This window comes from Lucilia sericata, unplaced genomic scaffold, assembly GCF_015586225.1.
Source record: "Lucilia sericata isolate MDLA Ls3-8-SP2 unplaced genomic scaffold, ASM1558622v1 Contig000000F_arrow, whole genome shotgun sequence".
Lineage (NCBI taxonomy): Eukaryota > Metazoa > Arthropoda > Insecta > Diptera > Calliphoridae > Lucilia > Lucilia sericata.
In genome coordinates this window covers 1,507,956-1,532,746 of record NW_023994042.1, presented here as the reverse complement: position 1 = coordinate 1,532,746, position 24,791 = coordinate 1,507,956, and the positions used below count along the sequence as shown (strand labels likewise).

At 32.0% G+C, this 24,791-nt stretch overlaps 2 protein-coding genes across 20 annotated transcripts in view; both read right to left on the bottom strand.

Moving 5' to 3' along the window:
* LOC119606497 (potassium voltage-gated channel protein Shab) overlaps positions 1-24,791 on the bottom strand; it is a 230,448-nt gene that overhangs the window by 188,359 nt on the left and 17,298 nt on the right. For all 19 annotated transcript variants that reach the window (XM_037961167.1, XM_037965703.1, XM_037967900.1 and 16 more), the window contains one exon: positions 11,842-12,395. The gene's annotated coding sequence lies outside the window, so the exon portion shown is untranslated. The remainder of the gene's footprint in view (positions 1-11,841; positions 12,396-24,791) is intronic.
* On the bottom strand, positions 17,784-24,775 carry LOC119605665. The gene is made up of 2 exons (XM_037959292.1): positions 23,284-24,775; positions 17,784-23,218 (listed from the first exon to the last, which is right to left on the bottom strand). Exons 1-2 carry the CDS (start codon positions 23,296-23,298, stop codon positions 18,248-18,250), a joined length of 4,986 nt encoding a protein of 1,661 aa, XP_037815220.1. The 5' UTR covers positions 23,299-24,775; the 3' UTR covers positions 17,784-18,247.

The following is a 24,791-nucleotide window of genomic DNA, read 5'->3' as shown; positions in this document are numbered from 1 at the left end:
TGTAGCCACCAATATAGTGGGGTACTTTAAAAAGTCTGGGATAAATTCAAATATAAGAAAGTCCTTAAAAAGCTTTTGTCCATCAAGATGGAATACTTTCTATTATCTGTTGTCGTCATTAAAAAGCAGCTGGGACGAAGTTGTTTTCATATTACAAGAAAGGCATGAAATCCATCGTATACAGAATATTGATTTAAGAAATATAACTGCTGTGTTGGATATAATTCGACCCTTTGAAGAAGCCTCGAAGATACTAGAGGGAGAGAAATATCCAACAATTCATTTGGTCTACATTTATGTAAACAGCCTTCAAAAGAAATGCGCTGAAAACAACGAGGATATAAGTATTGCCCAGGCTTTGAAAAGCAAGCTTAGGCACTACTTGGATACTGTAGTTTTTTCTAATTTGTCCATCTGGCATCGAGTTGCTCTATTCCTGTTCCCCCCTGCAAACAAATTGCTAAGTTTTTCTGAAGAAGATCGAAATCTTATAAAATTAAAATGTATCGAGTTGATACAAAGCCTAGTACAGAATTGTGAGCCTATAACAGAACCACAACAACTGTCAGTAGCCTCAATCTCATCGAAAAATTTAGAGCTGTTTTCAGATTTTATTCGATCATCTGATTTTCAAACCAACGAGGATTTAGTGGCCTCAGAGTTGAGACGATACGAAAACACAGAAGTGTCATTTTTTGATGATTTCGACACACTTAAGTGGTGGGATTCGCATAAGAACGAGTTCCCCTTTTTACACAAATTAAGCTGCCGAATCTTAGCAATACCAGCAAGTAGCGCACCTTCAGAACGGGTTTTCTCTTGTGCCCGCAACGTAATTTCTGAAAAAAGATGCTCCATTGGCTCAAATGATATTGCTGTAAATCAAATTATTTTCTTACACATGAATCACAAAAAATACGCTGTTCCACAAGAAGAAGGTGCTCTCAGTGCTAATATATAATTATAAGAATCCTTATATTTCATATTTTTTCACTTTACAGTAGTTTTGTTTACATCTCTAAATAACATTCAAATATAATTATTACATGAGTTAAATTAATAAAATATACATATATACATAACAATAATGCATTTTATTTGTAATCTCGCTATAGAAATTCATAAGAACGGTAATTCGTTCAAAGAATTGCATTCTAATTAAAACACATAATAAATCCTTCTATAATTCGATTCACTCGCTGTTTTGCACTCGATTTGAAACACAAAAACACTCTCAATACTCATATCATACAATACTCTTTACATTCATGTATTTTACTTTATTTGAATTTTTTGTCATATACATTTTTGTTTTGAATAAATTATTATATTCATTCAAAAAACAATGAGTGAGTCAAAAACAGTACTTTCAAAAAATTAAATGTTTTAAAATATTATTTAAGTCACTCATGCAGGGCTCTAATACATACGTACACCAATATGTGATAAAAGGCCAAAAAAAAGACCTGTGTCTCCCAGTTTTACCTAAAGTCATGCACACCTTTCGAAATTTTGAATTACTCTCTGAGGGAAAGTTGTAGCTAAATTGTGAAAACATCAGTTGTGAAAATATAAAATCAAAAAAAACTTTATCTTCAATCAATCGCAAAAAAACTTAAAAAAAAACGAATCTTTACGCGTTACAAATTTGTCAAGTGCTGTTCTAAATTAGGCGTATACTTAATATTTGTAATATCAATAAATCCTTAACACGTATACGTACAGGTGATGTTAATAAAAGCAGTGCAAATTCACAATGTAACACTTTCTTCCTCATGATATGAAAATAATAAAGATGAAGTTTATATGTTCTTATAAACTTCATCTTTATTTTTTGATCTTATTTGTTCACAATTTATGACAAGAGCTACAAACTTTGCCTTAGAAAGTAAAATATAAGCCTGAGAAAATTATCACTTTTTTTTGCAAAAATAACCCAAATCTTTGGTGGTCCATAAAAATGCATGACTTTGGACAAAACTATAAGACATGGATCCTTTTTTGGTCTTTTTTTATCTTTTATGATGTAGTGGCATACGTACACACAGATTTATCATTACACTCAAACTACACATGTCAACAAAATCGAACTTTTTGGGTGCCTTTTAAATAGAAAAAGCTGATTCCTATGTATTTCTACCCGCTGAGTTCAAATATCGTTATAAGAATTTTCGGTTAGCTCTAGTTTTCGAGATATTGCGATTTTTGTACAAACACTATTTACGACACTTTTTAGAAGATTTTACTTAATTTTGCAGAACTGTAACTCAATTCGAAGTTTTTTTAACAACATGGAAATCTACACAAAATTATCTTTCTAAAGAGTATAATCATGATGACAGTTATTGCAGCAGACATGGGGGGGTAATGATTACACAAAATAATTCACTACATCGTCAATTACTATTACTTGTAATGTGTAATTGAAAAATAATCAATTACAATTATTTGCAATTGAATTGAATTACAATTACTTGTAATGTGTAATTGACCAATAACCTTGTTATTGCAATTGAAGTTTCCAATTAAAATTACCTGTAATTGAAATTTAGGTATTACTAATTACAAAATTACACGTAATTATAAGGAACAAAATTTACAATTACAAGTAATTGTAACTGGAAATTCCTCAATTACAAATACAAATAATTGTAATTGGCCAAACTTATAAACTTTAATTACAAGTACAAGTAATCCGAAATATTACACAATACACTATCGGTGCCGTAACTTTGTATCGTTGTATGTCGTAAGTTTTCACCATTCTTTTGTTTTTGTGTCGTAAATTTTTGTTTGCGAAATAATATTGTATGTCATTACAATGATACAACAATACGATACCGACAGTGAATTGGATAAATGCGATGTCCTTTCTTTTAAAAAATATAGTTGTTGATGTTTGTAAGTGCTTGTCATGATGTTTGTGAGGATCTTACTTCTTCCAAAGACTTATATTTGTATATAAGTTTATGGTATCATGATGTAAGAAGAACAAATATTGTTAAAAGTAAAAAATATCACATTTACCAAAAATCGCGAATTTATTTCAAAATATTTCACTAAATTTTTAACGAATTTGCAATTGTTATTTGAAAATGTTGTTATTGTTATGAGTTGCATCTATATTGTAAAAAAGAATTCGAACTCGTTTACCTTAAATTAAAGTTACAGGGATAAAACAATTTTCAACTTCGCTGCAAATATCTTCTCTGTATATTTTCCCAAATATTCTTTGTTAATTGATATTGAAAATAGGTGCAGGCCAAACCAGTAAAATATTTTAGAACTATTAACCCCTGTAAATTGCTAACATGTATAGTATTTCTTCATTATAAAACTAATACGAAAGTCTTAACAAATATATAACAAAAACTATAAAAAGAGGTGTCATTGTACTTAAGTAGTACATTTAAATAAAAGAAATCAAATCAAATCACAAATAAAAAAGTGCACATATTTGGGTTTCAAAACAGCAATTTTATTGTCACACTTATACTTTGTTAAAAATTCTTTAAAATACAGTATCTGTTTATGCCTGTCGTTGTATTGGTATTTTTTTACTTAAAAATTTGTTAGATTGACAAACCGATTGGTTAAAGATACATACACTACATACATATGTACAAAAAAAGGAATTTGAAATATTTTTTTTGCCTGTAACTGGCACGTAAACAAAAGTTTTTTTTCTTGCACAATCCATTTACTCTTGTCCATGTCTATAGTTCTCATAGATACAGACAGACACATACAACTACAATTACATTGGAAAATGTATTGGTATATTTGTAAATGTGTGGGTATGTAATGTAAAAGAAAACTATTAACTTTTGACATGAATTGCAATTGTAACTTTCAAATACTGCCAGTCTTTAAGTAAAATAACTTACAAAAACTAAACTGAACTGGATCGAACTGAACAAACTAAAAAAGAATTCAACTGAATAACAAGAAAAAAATCGAATAATTTTCTTAACTGAATTGTAGGCGTTCAAAGGAAATAAGAATAAAAGTTTTTTCTTTCTTGTTATTGTTCTAGTTTTTTTTCTCTAACAATTTTGAAATGAATGACGTTTTTAAGTTTCAGTTTTATGTCGCTGTTTTATTCTTTAAATTTGCAACTTTTGTGTTTGCTTAGTTATGGAATACTACCACACCAACTTCTTTCATTTTTCGTTCCTTTTATTTTTTTGCACATAAATATGTACACAGTTACAAGATGACAAAAAAAATTTTAGAAAATTCCATTTAAAATATTTATTTTAATGTTTTCGCCCAAAAAAAGTAAACTTTAGGCAATTACATCATTTAAGTGGGTTTTTTGTTGAAATTTTGCTTTTTTCTTCCCCTTGTGTTGAAAATCAAATATTAAATTCTTATTTCTTTTTTACGCTTTATTTTCTATTTGGTGACTTATTGTCAGTTTATTGGAGCCAAATATGGTGGATAAATTTTTTGGGTCATTATTTTAGGCATAAAGAAACAAAAAAGTTATGGAATCTCAGCTACACAAAATATTTATTTTATTTTTCTAATCTTTATGTTTTTGAATCGTCATAAAATGTATTTTTTACATCTCCAAGTGCTTCGAGACTTATCTGAGACTAAATAAATACATACATATTCTGTAAACTGGTTTGTGATACTTGCAATAATTCTGATATAAATACATATTTATTGTTTTCAATACTTTTAACTAGGAATAACATATTTTTTAGTTATAATAACACTGCGCAACACGAAAATATGTATATAAACATATACGATCATCACTATGTGATAAAAGACAAAAAAGAGATCCATGTCTTCCAGTCGCAAAGAACAAAAAAACGTATTCTTCAACGTATATTTCAAGTGCTTCTCTAATTTAGGCGTATACTTAATATTTGTTATATCAATAAATCATTAACACGTATACGTACAGGTGTCGTAAATAAAAGTAGTACAATTTCATTATGAAAAACTTTCCACTTGAAATGAAAATTGAAGATGAAGACTTTTTGATTTTAATTGTTCACAATTTTTGTTCTTTATGACAACAGCTACAACCTCAGAGAATAATTCAAAATTGCGTAATTCATTTTAATTTACTTTGAAGAAAATTAAAAAAAATTTATATAAATTTATAGAATTACAAATTAAAAATGTAAAATTTTTCTAAAAAATTATAAAATTTTCAATATTTTTGAAATAGCGAAAAACTTGATGATACGCCATTCAAAAACCTTTCACATGATGTCAATATTTCATATCTTTCTTTAAAAAAATAAGAAAAACCTTAAAAAGGACCACTTTGTTCTTTGAAAGAGCTTACTAAATATTGACCTAAGGACAAACATTTTGAGAAATTGTATCAAGCTTTCATTTTCGGTGGGAACATTAGTACCTTATTTTGTCTTCATACAAACTGGGCCACCCTAATGTACATGCATTCATGTGGGCAATTTCGTGAGCCCATTTAGAAAAAAAATATTTTTTTAAATCTTAAGAAAAATTATTTTTTTCTTTTTGGAAACAGTGAAGACATAGCTATCTAAACTCTTTAGACAATTTTTGCTAGGAACAATAAGTGAAATGTTACACTCATTTGATTAAAACCCTGTAGGACCAAAATGTTCAACTTTGACCCCCTCAAAGTCCGGCAGTTCTTGACCGATATATCTGAAAATTTGTGTCTGGTCTACTATCCAATAGTACTAACCTTGGTGAAAATTTCATCCAAATCGTCTTTTTTTTAGTTGGGTCACTTGACACGAAATTGCCCACATATCAAATGAAAGGTCTCCAAAATATCTTTCATTTGACATAAATATGAACAATCACAAAATAGAAAAATCTAAAATTTGGATTCCGAAAATGACTTCCGAAGAACTAACATAAAGATATTTAACTACAAACTAGTATTAATTTAATTCTAAAAAGGTCCTATAAATTTTATCTTACAAACAAAATCTTTACTGTTACTGATTAAAAAAAAAAACTATTACATACATTCTAATCTTCCATTATTTAAAAAAAAATAAACTAAAACAGCAAATCTACCACCCAGTCTTACACCTTTTTTGTACAATTTTGTAAATTAACTATAAAAACCCTTAAAACAACACCGAAACAAAACCACAATTCAATGGTGGTATTATTGGTTATGGGGTTTTGTATGATTAACCGTATCGGGTTTTGATTATCTATTATTTACTCTTTTTCAAAAGTTGTAACAAATTCTGGTCATTATTCTTGCTAATGTGTGTGTATGTATGTAAAAGTGTTTCGGTATGTGTTGATGGAAAATGACTAATAAAAAAAAATTCTCTGATAAAGCAAAAACAAATTCGACAAACTATTTAAAATAGTAAATATGTATGAATATACAAAATACATACATATTATCTAGACTACAACAAAAATCTATTAAAACTAATAGATACTCAAACAAAAACAACATTATGGCCACAACCCGCATTTTGGGTTCATTACTTTTGTAGTTGTTTCTGTTGGTATGTAGTACTTTGTTTTAACAGGATTTCATTTGTTCATTTTGCTTTTGTTTTATTGATAATATACTTATATTGTTGTAGCTTTTTTTTTTTTGTAGTTTTCCTATTTTATACATGTGAGTATCTTAAATTTTCTATTTTGTTTATTCTCCTAGAAAATAAAGAAAAACAAAATCAGCAAAATAATGTTTATGCTTACGAAACATTGTGTGTTTTTTCTCATTCTTTTTTTTCGCAAAATATTCCCTAAAGTATTATTTGTCCGGCATTTCGGCATTTTTAATGTTTCTGTTTTTTTCCTGCTCCATGTTAAATTGACGTGTATACTCATGTACTGATGTGTAAACACATTTGTATTAGATGCTACACACAAACAAAGAAACAGATAGAATTTGTGTAATAATAAAATTACAACTGTAAAAGCATTTCTTCCTACTGTCTCCTTATTATAATATTTCTTTGTAAAAAGTCTATAACTTTTTAAAGTTCATATTTGTTTAAGTTTCATACACATTTGGGTAACATCTTTTTGTATATAAAATGAGAAAAACATTTTTTTTTTTGGAAATTAAATTTTATGTTACAAACTTTTCTATAATAAAACCAATATAGAGTTACTGGTGACAATAGTCGTAATAAACTTTTGAAAAAATTAGTTTTATAATAGGTAGATAAAATCTATGTGTGTATTTAACACGAAATTTTTGAAATTTGTGATATCATATCTTTTTAGAAGGTTTTTCGATCATTTCGTTAAAATTTCAACATCTTCATCTGCATATGAACCATTGATTAGAGCGACATTATTAAATAGTAAAATCTTCAAAGATGAGACTTTGTACCTTGTGCACAAGCTTTATATGGACAGTAGGACGTCCAGTGAAACACATTTTTAATGGTTATTAATGTACTAAATACCAAAATATTTAAAACAAGTAAGAATGTATAGTCGGGCCTTTGTGTCAAATTTCATCAAAATTGCGACCTGTAGTTTGACAGACGGACAGATATAGCTAAAAGGATTCAGATACTGATTCTGAGCCGATTGGTACACAGAGGGAAAAGGAAATATACGCGCCTAAGGAAATATATACGGTAATTGACACCAAAGAGTTTATAATTTTTCAATAACTTCCGTTGTCAATGTATATACATACGTACGACAACACTATATAATGTTGACAACGCAACGTTATTAACATTGCAACAAATCGTTGTCGAAATCTAAATTTTATACACATCCGTTGTCTAAATGTTAACAAACGTGGTAAGCTCACTTTTGGCAATGGATTGTTTGTCAATAGTGAGCTTACCCCGTTTGTTAACATTTAGACAACGGATGTGTATAAAATTTAGATTTCGACAAAGAATTGTTGCAATGTTGTCAACATTACATAGAGTTGTCGTACATAATTATATACTTTGACAACGAATTATAAACAGTTTGGTGTCAATATGGTACCAGGCGTGTATATTTCTTTTTCCCTCTGTGTATACTTTAAGGTGGGTATAGAGCTAATATTTCAATGCGTTACATACATCAGCACAAACCCAATATACTCTCCCTACTAAAGTGGTGTAGGGTATAAATATTTTCTTTGAAAATACCCTCAGTTCCAAGTCAAACAAAAATTTTGGCGATTTTTATATATAAGTCCTAAGTAGTATAAAAAATCGGAAAAAATCAGATAAGGTGTTCGCTAACAAAGAAACTTGACTCCAAAGTTTCACTTTCAAAACTAAATTTTTCTGGTTACTAATATAGGTCAAAGAATATTATGTACAAAAGTGAATAACTTCTATATGCCATTAGATATTTACACAATTTAAATTACATATAAAAGTGTACTAATCAAGGATTAAAAATTATAAAATATTTATGGAAAATATTATATTAAGTGATATTTTTCTTAGATTTTTATAACACTACTAATAATTAGTAATTTTTAATCTTTTTGAAATTGGTCCGATGTGATGGTCGGACTATATATGTGGTGCATTTGCTAATATCTGTAGTATGTATTTCAAAAGCTAACTTTTGCGACCTTTTGCAACTCCGATAATTTTAGAGCTATTAGTAAAAACGTCTGGAAGCGACATTTTCAGCCTTTAAAGGTTGAATATCTTTTCAATTTTATAGACATTATCTTAAATCTAATGCACATACTTGACATAAACTTAGTCATAACCCTACAAAAAATGTGGGCGGTAATATCATTGCCGCGCCCACTTTATTTGCTGGTTTTGATTTACGTGACTTGAAAATTCTCTTTTGATCACTGTTTAAAGCAAAAGGTTTACTAAAATCAGCATTTAACAAATATAACTAAAATATTTTCTTAACCACGCCCACTTTTAAACATTCCTTATTATAACTACGCCTACTTCTTTAAAGCATTCAGATCTTATAAGGGTTGATTCAGTTTGTTTGTTTTTAAGTTATTGCTTTTTATTGTACTCAAGAATACCAAAATTAGTAATAACACAAGAAGTAGGCGTGGACATGATATAACCGCCCCTTTTTTTGTGAAGTTGTTCTAACTCTTATTGGCCATACGTCTAATATTAGACTTGGATCCTAAAGCAGTGCATTCTCACCAAAATATAGATTTAGATATACTGCTATGTTTTAAGGAGCTTTTAGGGAAATGTACATACATATATCTTTGCAAGATTATGTCGCAATTGAATATACTTAAACCTAAATTCAGTATGGAATTACATACATTTGTGAATCGAATACTCGCTTTTAACCATCACTTATGAATACACATTTTTACCCATTACACCATAAAGGCGTAGTCGTTTGTTACGTTGAGTGAAGCGAATGATTGTCTCCTATTTTATCCACTTTTTTTTCTAATACGTCTCCTTATTTTGGTTTTATTTCTCTGTGTTCGGTGCGGTTGAGTGACCAAATTGTCTCAGTATTTGTAACAAAGTGATGAATTATAGGCTCCATTTTACTATAGATACTTTTATATCTTAGTGCTGTAGTGTCTGTGTCTCTGTATTTGTGTAATTTTTCTTTTGCGGATGTTCAGACATCCATGCAATACACATTCAGAAACAAAACGAAAAAAATAAAGAAAATTGTTCTTATTTTTTTCCTGTTGTTTGTTTCTTTTTTTATTTTATTTTCTAAAATAATGTTTGTTGTTTTATTTTTTTTTTGCTCATTTTGTCATAAAAAGGCAGAAAAACAGCAACTACATAAAAACCAACAAATATAAAAAAAAAAATAATTTTATGAGTTGTTATCATGACTCAATGCTTACAAGATAAATGCGGGTATACGACATATACATACATACATAATAGTACTATGTACATATCTATATATACATATGTACATGTTTGTCCTTATATAAGACAGATACATATAATTATGTATATTTAATTTTCGTTACGTTTGCTTATGCTATATACATATTTGTATGTGAATTTTGCAGAGTGTATATGTCTGTTATTGTATTTCATTCTCTAACCGCGCTAATTTAAAAATAGCAAACTATTTTTATAAAAATAGCTACGACAAAGAGGTTTCGACATTAAACTTTTACCATAAACATAAATTCATGTTTATTTAAGTAGCTGTAAAAATAGAAAAGTTTTTAAAAAATATATTTATAAATAAATATACTTTTAGTTCTTTTCGACAGATCGGTAGGTTCAAAAACTAATTTTACATTTAGTTAATTTTATGGTCTCCTAAACCTTAATATGAAACATCAGAGCAAAAATACTATTTTTATTTCCAAAATCATCATATAGGTACCAGACCACTCGGGAGTAGTCGGCAACGAAAGGGCGAATGAAATAGCTTTAATGGGAAGGGAGCTCGAGGGAGTTAACCTGACAAATGCAAAACCATTCGATGATTTTGCGTTTGATGAGAACAAGACGAGAAATCTTCTCAAAATGAGCAAGTTTGAAGTTAGTATGATGGTACCTATTCTGGGTGAACACACAGGATTACGTGCATATCTATACAAAATTGGCCGTGCGGATTCAGACGAATTTTTTTCAGGAAAAGGATCGTACAACAGTTCCGATAATGTCCTACGTGTATTTCTTCGGATTTGATGTACTATACATCCTCCTATCAACCTAACCTAATCTATTTATTATCATTAAAAATTATCTTAAAGTTTTAAAAAATTTAAAAAACACTATTTCTATTATTTTTACCTGCACTTTTTCTCATAGATTATATAACCCTGCAATAATTGAAACTACTCCACACACGTGTGTAAAGAGTACTCCTCAATGGACTAAAGGAAAAAACATACACCATTTATCGTTGTGATGTCCTAGGTGAGGACCATGTAATCCATTCATTCAGAGTAATCCCAAAACTACTTAGGTGCTTAAATTCTGGGAGTACATGATCTGCAACATGGTCCCATGTAATCCATGCCTGCATAATATAGGACTACATGTACTCCAATAATGTTTACAAGAGAGTAGTTTTGGGATCTTGTAAATGGATTTTGTATTCCAATAATGCAGGGAAATTACTTTAACACATAAATATGTACATAGTATACAAGAGTGTCCCGTGGAGCACTTTTTTCTAGGAATGCCACTAAAATGATGATGATGTATGAGAAAAATTAAAAATATTTTTTTGAAAAGGGCCTCAGTTCCGTATCAGCTATTGAAAATCTTGATCTCAGTACAATATATTATATTCAAACAATTTGTTTTTGCAATGAGTCTTAATAATTTCGTAATTTTGATTTTATTGTTTTGTTAGAGTATCCTGGCCTTTTAAGGGGCTTATAAATTCCATAATAATCCAAAAAAAATTTGAAATGGACACCTATTCCGATAAAAAGCGAAGCCCCCTAAAAATCATTTTGGGGACCAAAAGTACTCTAAATAATTTAATTATTTTTCCAGTAACCAACTATATGATCAAGATTTTAACTGAGATCAAGATTTCCAATCGCTGGTAAGGAACTGAGAAACTTTAAAAAAATATTTGCGTCGTGTTCAGTACATTATTACACATCCATTGATAGGTATTCCTACATGAGATTCTTAAAAAGGATGTTCCTCGGGACGCTCTAATGTACATAGTGCTTGGTCTGCCATTGACCGATTTTGAATCTTCTTAAAATATTTTCACAAAATTTTATTCTAAATTTATTACAAGTGCTATTTTTCAAAAAGTTTGCTGTGCTTTAAAAAATTTCTTAGGCCTAAATATGAATGAAAAACTTTAGATCTGTCGAGATCGAAAACTCGCCATTTTATCAACTTTAATAAATGTCACCCAAATTTGGCACACTCGAAACCTACTAATGTCGACACTAAATATAAAAATTTCTTATAAACAACTTACCTAAATTTATGCACAAGTTTTTGCGATGAACATTTAGTTTGAGCAGCCAAATAAATGAATTAATAATATTTATATGAATATTTTGTTGTATTTATGTTTTCCATTAACTTTTTTTCTAGATATTATTAATTTTTATTTTTAAATTTATTATTTGAAATTTGTTTATACGTATTTTATTTGTATGTGTTTAAATTTTTAACTAGACTTTATTATTATTTTAATTTTTTTTCTTTTCAGCTTATAAGCGTTTTAATTATTAAAAACTGTTTTAAGTTGATTTTACAAGGATGCTTTTATTATATTTTTTAGTTATGTTGATTTAAGCGAGCGGATCAAAGGAGCAAAGTGGGGTAAATAGTAGCAGTAGTTTAATATTTAGCTTAAGAACGTATAATAAATTTTTATCACTTTTTAACGTTATCAACAAGAATATAAATATGAGTTTATGAATACAGTTTTTTTTAATTATATTTATTATTTATAAGGACTTCCTGTTTCCTTTGTTGTTATTTGTTTCTTATGAAATTTCACCGTATTATTCCGTTGAAGAGATTCTGTAAAATAAAAAAAAGAATACAAAATTATGAATAATTATTACTTTTTCTGGGGTTTTCTAAACACTACCACAATACATTCCAAAAAAAAAAAAAAAAAAACAAAAAATAATAATTTTATTCAAATTTATTCCTCGTGTTTGTATTCAATGAACTTTTTATCTTTTTGTTTTATACTTTTTTTATTTTGTTCTGTATCCATAACAAAATTTATTCCGTCTGGAGAATGAACGTTTTAAAAAAAATGAAAATTCTACACCATAATAATAAAAACACCATACAATGAAAATGGTAAAAAAGTTGAAAAAAAAAATTAAATAAAACAAAACAAAGAAAAACCAATAAGAGTTTAAAATTTTAAGTGCTAAATAAACTTGACAATGAAACTATAAAAATGAAACATCGATATTAAAATTTGGAAAATGCTGAGAAATATAACAGCAGCTAAAAAATCCGGCAGTATTACAAGGAGTCATGTATGCGTTTTACTCATTATTTTCCCCAAATTTCTTACTACTTCGTTGACTTGAATTAATATATTTTTGGATCATTTAATACTCAGGAAGAATCGACAATGACAGAGCAAATTTATATACCATAAAAAGAAGGAGGAAGTTAACCTGGGGAATGAAAAACCACTTGACCGCTTGAAATAAAAATGAGAACACAAAGATTCTAAAGAGTGACTCAAACGAGAGGAGCAGAAGCCTCCTAGGAATCTATAAGATTTGTTTGATGATACAGGGTTACACAGGATTACGGCACATGTATACATTATAGAATAATGAAACTCTGGAACACTTCCTCTGTCATTGGTAGGCCTTATCCAAAATTATTTCCAAATTTTTCATATTTTTTAGTAATGATCTTTAAAGTCATTTTCTAAAGGGGAGATGATATGGGGGTTTGACCCAGCCCGGATATGGTGATTCTCAAAAAAGTCAGTAGAGAGGTTTTGTCTCATAAGAAACTTTGTTATTATTTCATCTCCATACTTGTACTTTTAAGCCAGTAATGAGCGTTAGAGTAATTTTCTGGTGGGGAGCTTATAAGGGGGGTAGGGTCAATTATGAACTGATCAACATAAAATTTGGTAAAGAGATTTTGGCTTGAAAGTGACTTACTTATGTCCAATTTCATCGCTATATTCGTATTTTCAATCCAGTATTGAGAGTTAAAGTCATTTTATAAAGGGAACCTTATATAATGGGCAGGGTCAATTATGGACCGCCCACATGAAATATGGTAGAGATATTTTGGCTAGCAAGGCACTTACTTATGTCAAATTTCATCGCTATACTCGTATTTTTAAGCCAGCAATTAGCGTTAATATCATTTTCTGAAGGGGGCCTTATATAGGGGGTAGGGTCAATTATGGACCGATCCTCATAAAATTTAATACGGAGATTTTGGCTCATATGAAACTTATTTATGTTGAATTTCATTGCTATACTAACACAGTCCGTTAAGGCTGTTTTTATGGGGTCCAATTGTATGGGGCTATCCGAAAACCTGGATCGAGAAACAAACCTTACATATAGAGAATATTTGTGGAAAATTTCAACCCTCTAGCTCATCCCGATCGGACTCTATCGTGTCTTCAACAGACAGACGGACGGATGGACATGGCTAGATAGCCTTATATATATACTTTTGTGGGTCTATTTCGATGTGTTACAAACGGAATGACAAAATCAATATATGTTTACCAAGATTGAAAAACAAATATATGTACATATATAGGATATCTTAACAAAGCCGACCCATTAGGTTTGAAGTTTGGAAATACGTTTGTAAGGAAAGACAGACAAATATTTATAGACTAAATACTATTTGATTTCATAATTATTAACAACAAAAAGCAAATTTGTGATTATTTTCTTGGAAATGTATTGAATAGTTTTTGTAAAAATTGCAGGATTTTTTTTTTTTTTTTAATTTTGCTGATTTTTAATACCAAACTGCCCAGGACAATAGGAAATATTTTAAATACATTTTGTTAATTTCTTTTGCTTTATTTTTACGTGAGCCTATTTTACATAGACAGACGGACGGACATAGCTAAATCGACCAATAATATTTCTCAATGTTACACACGGAATGACAAACTTATATAGGGTATAAATTAGAAACATAGTTGAATATAACCTTGTATATATTTTGTATGTTAGATAAATATAGCTAACGTAATATAGCTGAGAAAAAAGGATTTAAAAAAAGTTTCAATAAAATCAAATTTCGAAAAACAGAAAAAAACCGTTTCAGTAAATTTATATGAGCTTTATAATACAATAATTTCAATTAATTATATTAAATAATTCTATGTAAAAAGTTTAAAAACCTAAAATTTTTCTAAAAAATTACAATATTTTATCGTCTCTCAAAGATCTTTCATGCGATACTAAATTTGTATACAGAAATATGAAAAAATCTAAAAATAATAAAAATCTAAGGTCTTATTACAGAGGCATAAGAGTTAATTATAAAAAACTGAGAGATGTTGAAAATCACTGTTGTACGGTGTTATAATATATAATATTATTATATACTATTATTATTATTATATGAATCTTTTTGCACTTTAATCAACGTAATCAACTTTTAAACGTAACACAAAGAAATACTCTTCAGGTATTTACTAAAGTTTTATTAATGGAAAATAAAGTATTTAATTATTACACAAAATTAAATTGAGCATTAATGGCTCATTATATACCAATACCCTGGGGATGTCCTCAACATACAAACATAGAAATGCAATGCATTCAGTGGTAAAAAAATGATGGATAAATATTGTATCTTTGAAATAATGACACGTCAATGGTGTATTGAAATAACCTTTAAGCTATGTATATTCATATTGATCAAATATTTGACGATTATTTTAAATAAATATATACTGATTGTTGTCGCCACTTTTTTGCTAGTTATTATGTATTGCGATGTTATCATATAATAATGTTATCAAAACTAAATTGCTTACACATATAACTGAGACGGTAATCAAGAATTTATTTTTTACATACATTCCCATCAATCATTTTTAATTTTAGAGTTGAAAATTTCATAATTTTTACTTTTTCACACAGTGTGTAACACCTTCAAATACAGCTCACAGACCATATATGTATTACCATATGAATCGTGAAAAACTGTCAATATACCCACCATCTTTTTTGATTTTGTCATTCCGTTTGTAACACATCGAAATATTCGTCATAGACCCACAAAAGTATATATATTCTGGGTCCTTATTAAATTCCAAGACGATCTAGCCATGTCCGTCCGTCTGTCTGTCTTTTGAAACACTATAGAGTCCGAACGGAATGAGCTAGAGGCTTGAAATATTCTCTATAGGTAAGGTTTGCTTCGTATTGAAAATGGGCTATATTGGTCCACGTTTTCGGATAGCCCCCATACAAGTGGACCCCCGAAAAACTGCCTTAACGGGCATATATGTTCTAAAAGTGTAACTATGGCGATGAAATTCAACATAAATAAGTTTTATATGAGCCAAAAACTCCCTGCCAAATTTAATGAGGATCGGTCCATAATTGACCCTACCCCCCATATAAGGTCCCCTTCAGAAAATTACTTTAACGCTTATTACTGGTCCAGGAGAAACCCTGGGCCAACCGCAGTATATGGTCGATTACACTGGCAGGAGGCTGGAGAAGGTGGAGGAGAAAACGAAACTCCTCATTTCCCACCCGGTATATCGAATAACATAGAGGAACCGATATTGGTGGAAGGGGAGGCTAAGACGGAAATAGTTATAACATCTGATATGGTTAAAGGGAAGGGCCGGATGGCATTTTCCCGCACTTTTGCAGATGGAGGCGGAACTGGTTTCCGTACATCTGTCTCAGATATTCACTGCATGCTTGAAATTTACATATACACCAGATAAATGGCAGCATGCAATGGTAATATTTATACCTTAGATAGCAAACTGTATACACTGGCGAATGCATTGACATCGAAGGCGCCTTCAATAACTGGATCAAATACCTGCTAAGGAATAGATGGATAAGCTGCGAGATGTCCGATATAACTATCAGCAAAAAGGCATTTCGCGGTATACCACAGGGTGGCGTTTTGTCACCTTTACTCTGGGTTACTACGATTAATAGCCTTCGAAGGACCTTAACCGAGAAAGGACTTAGACCTGTCTGCTATGAAGACGATGTCGTAATCCTTTTAAAGGGAAAGGATCCAAATTACTTGTGTAAAAGAGCTGAGAAGGCTCTTACCCGGCGAAGACGGAAATCTGTCTTTTTACAAGAAAGCCAAAAATGTCTATGTATACTGAACCTTGCTTGCTGGTCAAGAAGATACCGGTGACAGGCAAAGTTAAGTACTTAGGTGTAATCCTTGACCGGAAATTAAAATGGAGACACCACATAGAGGATTGGATCAATAAGACACATCGGTGCTGGGCGATATGAATGTAAATAGGCGAATATAATAGGTTCAAAGGGAAGGGAGCTTGAGGTAGTTATCCTGACGAACGCAAAACCTTTCGACGCAATAAAAGCTGAATTAAAAATATGGGTGAAACGGTGGGTAGAACCACAAAGATCCTATGGGGTGACCCTGATGAGAGCAGACGTGAAATCTCCTCAAAATGAGCAACTTTGAGGTTAGTATGATGGTAAGTATTCTGAGTGGATTTGGAACACATATATATATAAAATTTGACGTGCGGATTCAGACTAATGTAGAGCATGTGGAAAGGATAGTTTCTTTCAGAAGTTAGATCAAAGAATCTTTGAAAATTCTAAGGAATTTCGTCCTAAGAACATTGAAAAATAATACATTCAGAGAACAATTTCTTTAATTTGTTCATCAAAAGGAGCTCAAAACAGGCCCAGGTGTATTTCTTCGGATTTGATGTAGTATATATACTCCTATCAAACTAACCTAGTCTAACCTTAACTTTTAAAATTGGCTTAAAAATACCAATATAGTAAAAGTTTTATAAAAACCAAAATCTCTCTAAAATTTTGTATTACAGAAAGTGAAACTCTGTTATCAGAGTCCAACAATTAAAAAAAAGTAGAAACCCAGAGATCAAGTTGCACATTTCTAAAAGAATGAGTTACGCTGATTCCGAATCTGTTCTGAGAATTTCTCTATCACAGCAGGGTTTGCCATAGTATTTTTCAAAGCTCACAATTTTTTCTTTTGGATTTTTAATTTAATTTTCATTTATATGTCACTGTACGATGAAGAGCTTTTTCTTCACCGGCAACGATATAGAGCAATTCGGTCTACTTTGAATTGTTGTCTATAGGTTGCTGAAATGTTCGATGGGCAGTGATTAATTAACAAACACAAAAGAACTACCGTGGTACCGAGACACGAATAAAAGATGATGTTGTTCGATTGAATTCAACTATGACAATGATTTATTTATTTAAAAATTCTTTTCTTAAGCCTAACAATTGATCATGTAAATAAGGGCTACACTGTTGTTATTGTAATATTATTTGTTTCTCACTTCCAATGTACCAACTCAACTTGTTTATTTATATTCAAAATATGCAAAAACAAAATACATGCAATAAGTCTCCAAAATAAGAAATTGCATTTTTAAGAGCAACAACAATATGCTTATAATAAGAATTGGAGTGAGAAACAAATAATAAAAACTAACGGGTCATTACCAAAAATATGTACAGTGGTTAGTATGAACAAAAAATAATGACAAATTACAGTGGCAACAGTGAGCCAAAAATATGAATAAATTTAAATACAATAAAAAATGGAAAATTTAAACAAAACAAAATAATAATGTTAGTAATTATTATACGGTGACCTAACATTCCGGCCCCATTGAAAGGACACTTTCAAGAAGATAGAAGAGCCAGTCTGTGGATAGGGCGACGTATAACTCCTTTTGTAGTTTTGATGTCGACAACTCGAACACGATCATCTCTTCCACGAACAATGTTGATGATTTTACCCATGAGCCAACGCTGCGGGGGTAAATTATCTTCTTTGATGATGACTAGGGAACCAGGGGTAATATTAGAGTTGGTGCTAGTCCATTTGTTGCGAGTCTGGAGCTCATTTATATAATCATGGGACCACTTTTTCCAGAATTGTTGCTTGATGGCGCTTATTCGGGCCCAATATTCAAGTTTGTTAATCTCATTTGTAGGGACATCACGTTCTGGCAAACTACGGAGGGGAGCGCCTATCAAGAAGTGTCCTGGTGTAAGAGCTTCAAAATCACTGGGATCTGAGGATAGAGGCGAAATGGGCCTCGAGTTTAAAACTGCCTCTATCTCAATCATAGCCGTTGCGAGTTCTTCGTAGGTGAGCCTTGTGTTGTCCAGGGTTCTGGTTAAGTGACCTTTGGCCGATTTGACGGCCGCCTCCCACAATCCGCCAAAATGTGGTGCCCTAGGGGGAATAAATCGAAAATTAATAAATTGATTCGAGCAATAATTTGTAATAAAATTTGAATTTTTTGGCTCAAAAAGGAACGACTTTAATTGAGCCAACTTAGAGTTTGCACCAACGAAATTTGTTGCATTATCACAGAATATATCTGTGGGCAGACCTCTACGACCAATCATCCGTTTTAGGGAAGCAATGAAGGCATCTGTTGACAGGTCGGATACCACTTCAATATGGACAGCTTTGGTAGCGAGACAAACAAATATAGCGATGTATGTCTTGTAGGGGACCTTTCCTCTAATTCTTAGGTAGGTGTTGACTGGACCACAAAAATCGACAGCACACCTTGCGAAGGGCCTTGACGGGTTGAGTCGTTCCACAGGCAAATTTCCCATCATTTGTTGCAACAACTTTGGGCGATAGCGAATGCATTGAGGGCACGAATTTACAATGCTGCGACACAAATTCCTGGAGTTGATGATCCAAAATTGTTGGCGAATCAATGACATTAGAGCCTTGGGTCCAGCGTGGTAGTTACTGATGTGCAGATGACGTACGTAACAGTAGACGAAATGGCATTTGCTGGGCAAGATTATGGGGTGTTTTTGGCCTTCAGAAATTGCCGCGTACTCCAAGCGTCCGCCGACCTTGAGCAAGTTGAAACCATTTGACGAATCTGGGAAGGGGTTCAGACACTTTAGAGCACCTTGGGGATCTTTCTTCTTTAGAGCTCGAGTTATGTCATCTTGAAAATGTAGTTTCTGGATGTTGAAAACGATACAAAGTTTAGCATTTTCTAATTCTTGGGGCTGCAAAGAGTCAGAATTGGAAATATTAGTTTTTGTTTTTTGAGCAAAACGAAACATCCAGGCAATAATACGAATGATTTTTAAGTACGAGCTATATTTTCCAACAGAATCGAGGATGTAGTTAGATTTTGTTTCAAGATGAAGTACGGTTTTCCGTTTTTCTTTGTCGAATACTTGCTGATTTTCTTCGGAGAGTTTATCAGTTTTAGTAGGGGGCCACTGAACAGGATCGAGAGCGAGAAATGCTGGTCCGTTGAACCAGATGGATGAGGCGAGTTCCTGCACAGTTGAACCACGAGAAACGATGTCAGCAGGGTTGAACTGGGTTGGGACATGTCGCCAAACGCAGCCATTAGTTAGATCTTGAATTTCTGATACCCTATTGCCAACAAAAACTGACAAAGTAGATGAATGTTGCTTTAGCCAGTGAAGAACTAGTTGCGAATCTGTCCACAGAACGACTTCCAGATTTGGTATTGCGAAAAGATTTTTGATTTTGGAATACAATTTTGCTAGAAGTTGTGCGCCACATAACTCAAGTTTGGGTAACGATTTTCGCTTTGTAGGAGCAACTCTAGATTTGGCAGTAAAGAGCCGAACAACAACATTTCCTGAAGAAGTTTTAACACGAAAGTAAAAACAACAACCATAAGCACGAATTGATGAGTCACAAAAGCCATGAAGTTGAACTGATTTAGAATCAGGAGCGAGACAAAAACGAGGAATTTTAAGTGAAGGTAATAGTTTGAGATCAGAGACGAAAGATTTCCAAGCCGAGTGTATTTCTTGAGGTACAGACTCATCCCAGCCAATTTTTAGAATCCACAACTCTTGCATAATGATTTTAGCTTTTATTATGAGAGGGGATAAAAGTCCTAGGGGATCGAAAAGCGCTGACGAGAGCGACAAAATTGTACGTTTGGTTATTTTTTCATCAATTTGGACTTTAGGCGAAAACAAAAATAAGAAAACATCCTTTTGTTGGTCCCAAGAGATACCAAGAGCGCTAGTTACTGCAGAATCTTCAATATTAAGGTCTTTGACAGTTTTGTCGTCCTGAAAATCTCTATGATTAGAGTGCCACTTATCTAATTGAAACGAACCACGAATTAGAATTTCATTAACCTCCTGCTTCATACGAGACAATTCTTCAAGCGTATCTGAGCCACAAAGAAAATCATCAACGTAAAATGATGACTTAATGGTTTTTGCACCAAGTTCGAATTGGTCCATGTATTGGTCTGCGAGATAGTGAAGGCTTTTGATGGCAAGGTAGGGCGCAGCTGACATTCCATAGGTGACTGTATTTAGGTGATATGTTCGAATTTCTTCCTCTTCTGAATTTCTCCACAAAATATATTGGAATTTTCTATCTTGGGAGTCAATAAGGACTTGTCGATACATTTTTACTATATCGGCAGTAAGAGCGAAGCGATGAAGACGGAACCGAAGTAAAATTTTATACAGCTCATCTTGAATTGTTGGGCCAACCATAAGAAGATCATTGAGAGACTTCTGGGACGATGATGGACACGAGGCATCGAAAACAACTCTTAACTTTGTGGAAGTGCTACTTGGTTTGAAAACGCAATGGTGAGGGATGAAATAATGAGGCTCGTGTAGACGAGGGCTACGAACTAGACTCATATGTCCAAAATCTTCATACTCCTTCATAAAAGCAACATATTGTGATTTAAGATTGCTGTCACGAGCAAATCGTCTCTCTTGAGATACAAATCTTTTAAGAGCCATATTTCGAGAAAGACCTAAAGCGTCAGGAGATTCCTTGAAGGGCAATTTAACAACAATCCTACCAGAAGATTCACGATGAACAGTATCATTGAAAAATGTTTCACATTCAGATTGTTCTGGTGTCAAATCATTTGAGCCAGATTGAACTTCATCGATTTCCCACAAGCGCTGTAATTTAAGATCAATATCTTCTTCTATCGAGAGCATACAAGAAGAGCCACAAATATTGGGTTGTTTTGATACATAACGACCTGCTACAATCCATCCGAAAAGTGTTTTGTGTAATTTAGGCAAATTAGGGCCAAGTTTTATTTGACCAACTGCTAAAATGTCGAAAAACGTTTCAGTACCAATAAGTAAATCAATTCGTTTTGATTTGAAGAAGTTTTCATCCGCAAGTTCAGTATTTGGGGGCAAATTCCAGGATGAGACATCTAATTCATTATCAGGTTGATATGAAATATGAGGTGTGACACAAAATGAGAGCGAAACTTCAAAATCTGTGACTCGAGATTTTACATTTGTGGACGACCTATATTTAGATTTGCTAAGAGTGTTACCAATGCTAGAGACTTCAGTAGTTTGTTTTGTACGAGACAAATGTAATTTTTGGGAAAATTCATCGGTTATGAAATTCAATTGAGAGCAAGAATCTAACAAAGCGCGTCCCAATTGATAGCGACCAGTGGAGTCACGAACTAGAACCATGGCAGTAGCAAGCAGCACCTGTTCCGGCGAGGATTTTTCCATATGGGTATGGACCGAGGCAGAAGATTCATTCAAGGCAACATGAGAAGTAGTAGGTTCAGCAGCAGGGGACGAGGGCCGAGAAGCTGGCTGAGACCGATGAAGCAAACTATGATGCGAGCGAGAACAAAATTTGCACTTGAATGTGGAGGAACAACTACTTACTTGATGCCCTTTGGACAAACAATTTAGACAAAGGCTTAGACGTTTTGCATTTTCATACCTTTGACTAACATCCATATCTTTGAACCGAGAACAACGACTAATTGAGTGGTCACATTTGGAGCAAAGCACACAAGAGCGTTTTGATACCGAAAAAGTATAGCCAGGTTTTGAATTTTTAGATTTGGACTTACCAGATTGATGATCAGGCTTACGAGGGGCCACAAAAGTATGGTTGGTATCAACCGATTCCAAAAATTGACAACGCCTTTCAAGGACCTTGGAGCAATCATCCCATGTTGGCAATCTGGTAAAGTCCAAGGAATCTTTCCACTTTCTTCTGGTATCTTCATCCACTTTTTCCATCACTATGTAAATCAGCATGGAATTAGCAATATCACTATGTGAGCCAAGAGACAGTAAGGAACTATAAAGGGCAGAAACATTATCGACGAGACTTCGTAATTGGGCACAATTGTATTTGGACATGGTAGGAAGTTCAAAAAGGGCGGTAATATTTTCCATAAAAATAAGCGAGCTATTATCATAACGCGTTTTGAGCCTTTCCAGAGCCTTCGGGTAATTTTCGTTCGTAATCTGGAAAGCCTTGACCGTTTCTAGAGCTTGGCCTTGGAGGCAGTTGAGCAAATGATTAAACTTTTCAATATTTGATAGGCCAAACTCACGATCGATAACTTGATTGAACGACGTTATAAAATTCTTGTATTCACTGTACTTACCACTAAATGTGGGCAATTTGAGTTGGGGCAATTTATGGATGGGAGCTGGGAAACAAATGGTGGACTCGGACAACGTTGTGTTATGAACATCTTCACCAAGCTGCGACTGGATATTCATTTTGGCTGAGATGTACAAATCTTCAATTTCGGGCCTAGCATTATCCTCGGGATCATATTTTTCAATTTGTGTTTGATACGTCAATATCTGTTTAAAATATGACTCCAGTATCCCCAAACGGCACTTCAACTCAGCAGACGAAAGTGTCTTACCTTCACCCCTTCCATTGGCTTCGATTTGGTTCTTGATGCGGGTAATACTCTTCTTCGTATTAGCCCGTTGCTGCTTAACCTCTTCCAAAGTCATCATAAATTTCCAAAAGTTTGGTTAAGTGAGCCAAAAATTTCCAAAAACAAATTTCAAAATGGATGATACTATGTATTGTAGAGCACCGACGCCAAAAGTTTTACGCCAAAAATGTTTATATACAGACTTTATGTATTTATTCACTTTCTATATAAATATGTACCGCAATATTCCGAGCGACAAATTTAGTATACACAAAATTCTATATTATGTACTGGAACCAAAAGCGAACAAATTTATGTATTTTCTTGTATATAAAGATTAGCGGTAAATTTATTTAACCCGAATTACGAGCGAACAAAGTTTATTTATTTTTGTACATAAAAATTTGCGGTAAAATTTTAGAGTCACTTTTATTTATTTTATTTTTCGACAAAAACTGATTCTATTTAGCGAGCCGACAAAATTTGTATAATGTTTGTAATAGGTATTTAAAAAACTAGATTTGTAGTAGGTACGTCACTACAAATTTGTTTAACAGTTTTTTTTTTGTTATATGTTGCACTGTCTAGTTTTTTTTAAATGATTTATAAATTTTTTTTGTTGCACAGGTTTTTTTTTTTTTTATTGAACCACAAAGTTTTTTATTTTTCTTTTTGTAGCACTAGATATTGCCCTTGTAATAGAACCACTGTTTCCACTTCACAATATGACCGTACACTTTTTTTTTAAGTTGTACTACAACGAAAAGTTTTTAGAATATACCACGGACCGAGAACGACAAATTTAGGAAGATTTAGATTAATCACTTGCCCCACGTTGGGCGCCAAAAATGTACGATGAAGAGCTTTTTCTTCACCGGCAACGATATAGAGCAATTCGGTCTACTTTGAATTGTTGTCTATAGGTTGCTGAAATGTTCGATGGGCAGTGATTAATTAACAAACACAAAAGAACTACCGTGGTACCGAGACACGAATAAAAGATGATGTTGTTCGATTGAATTCAACTATGACAATGATTTATTTATTTAAAAATTCTTTTCTTAAGCCTAACAATTGATCATGTAAATAAGGGCTACACTGTTGTTATTGTAATATTATTTGTTTCTCACTTCCAATGTACCAACTCAACTTGTTTATTTATATTCAAAATATGCAAAAACAAAATACATGCAATAAGTCTCCAAAATAAGAAATTGCATTTTTAAGAGCAACAACAATATGCTTATAATAAGAATTGGAGTGAGAAACAAATAATAAAAACTAACGGGTCATTACCAAAAATATGTACAGTGGTTAGTATGAACAAAAAATAATGACAAATTACAGTGGCAACAGTGAGCCAAAAATATGAATAAATTTAAATACAATAAAAAATGGAAAATTTAAACAAAACAAAATAATAATGTTAGTAATTATTATACGGTGACCTAACAGTCACAATAAGTTTTTATAAAAATATTTTTTATAAT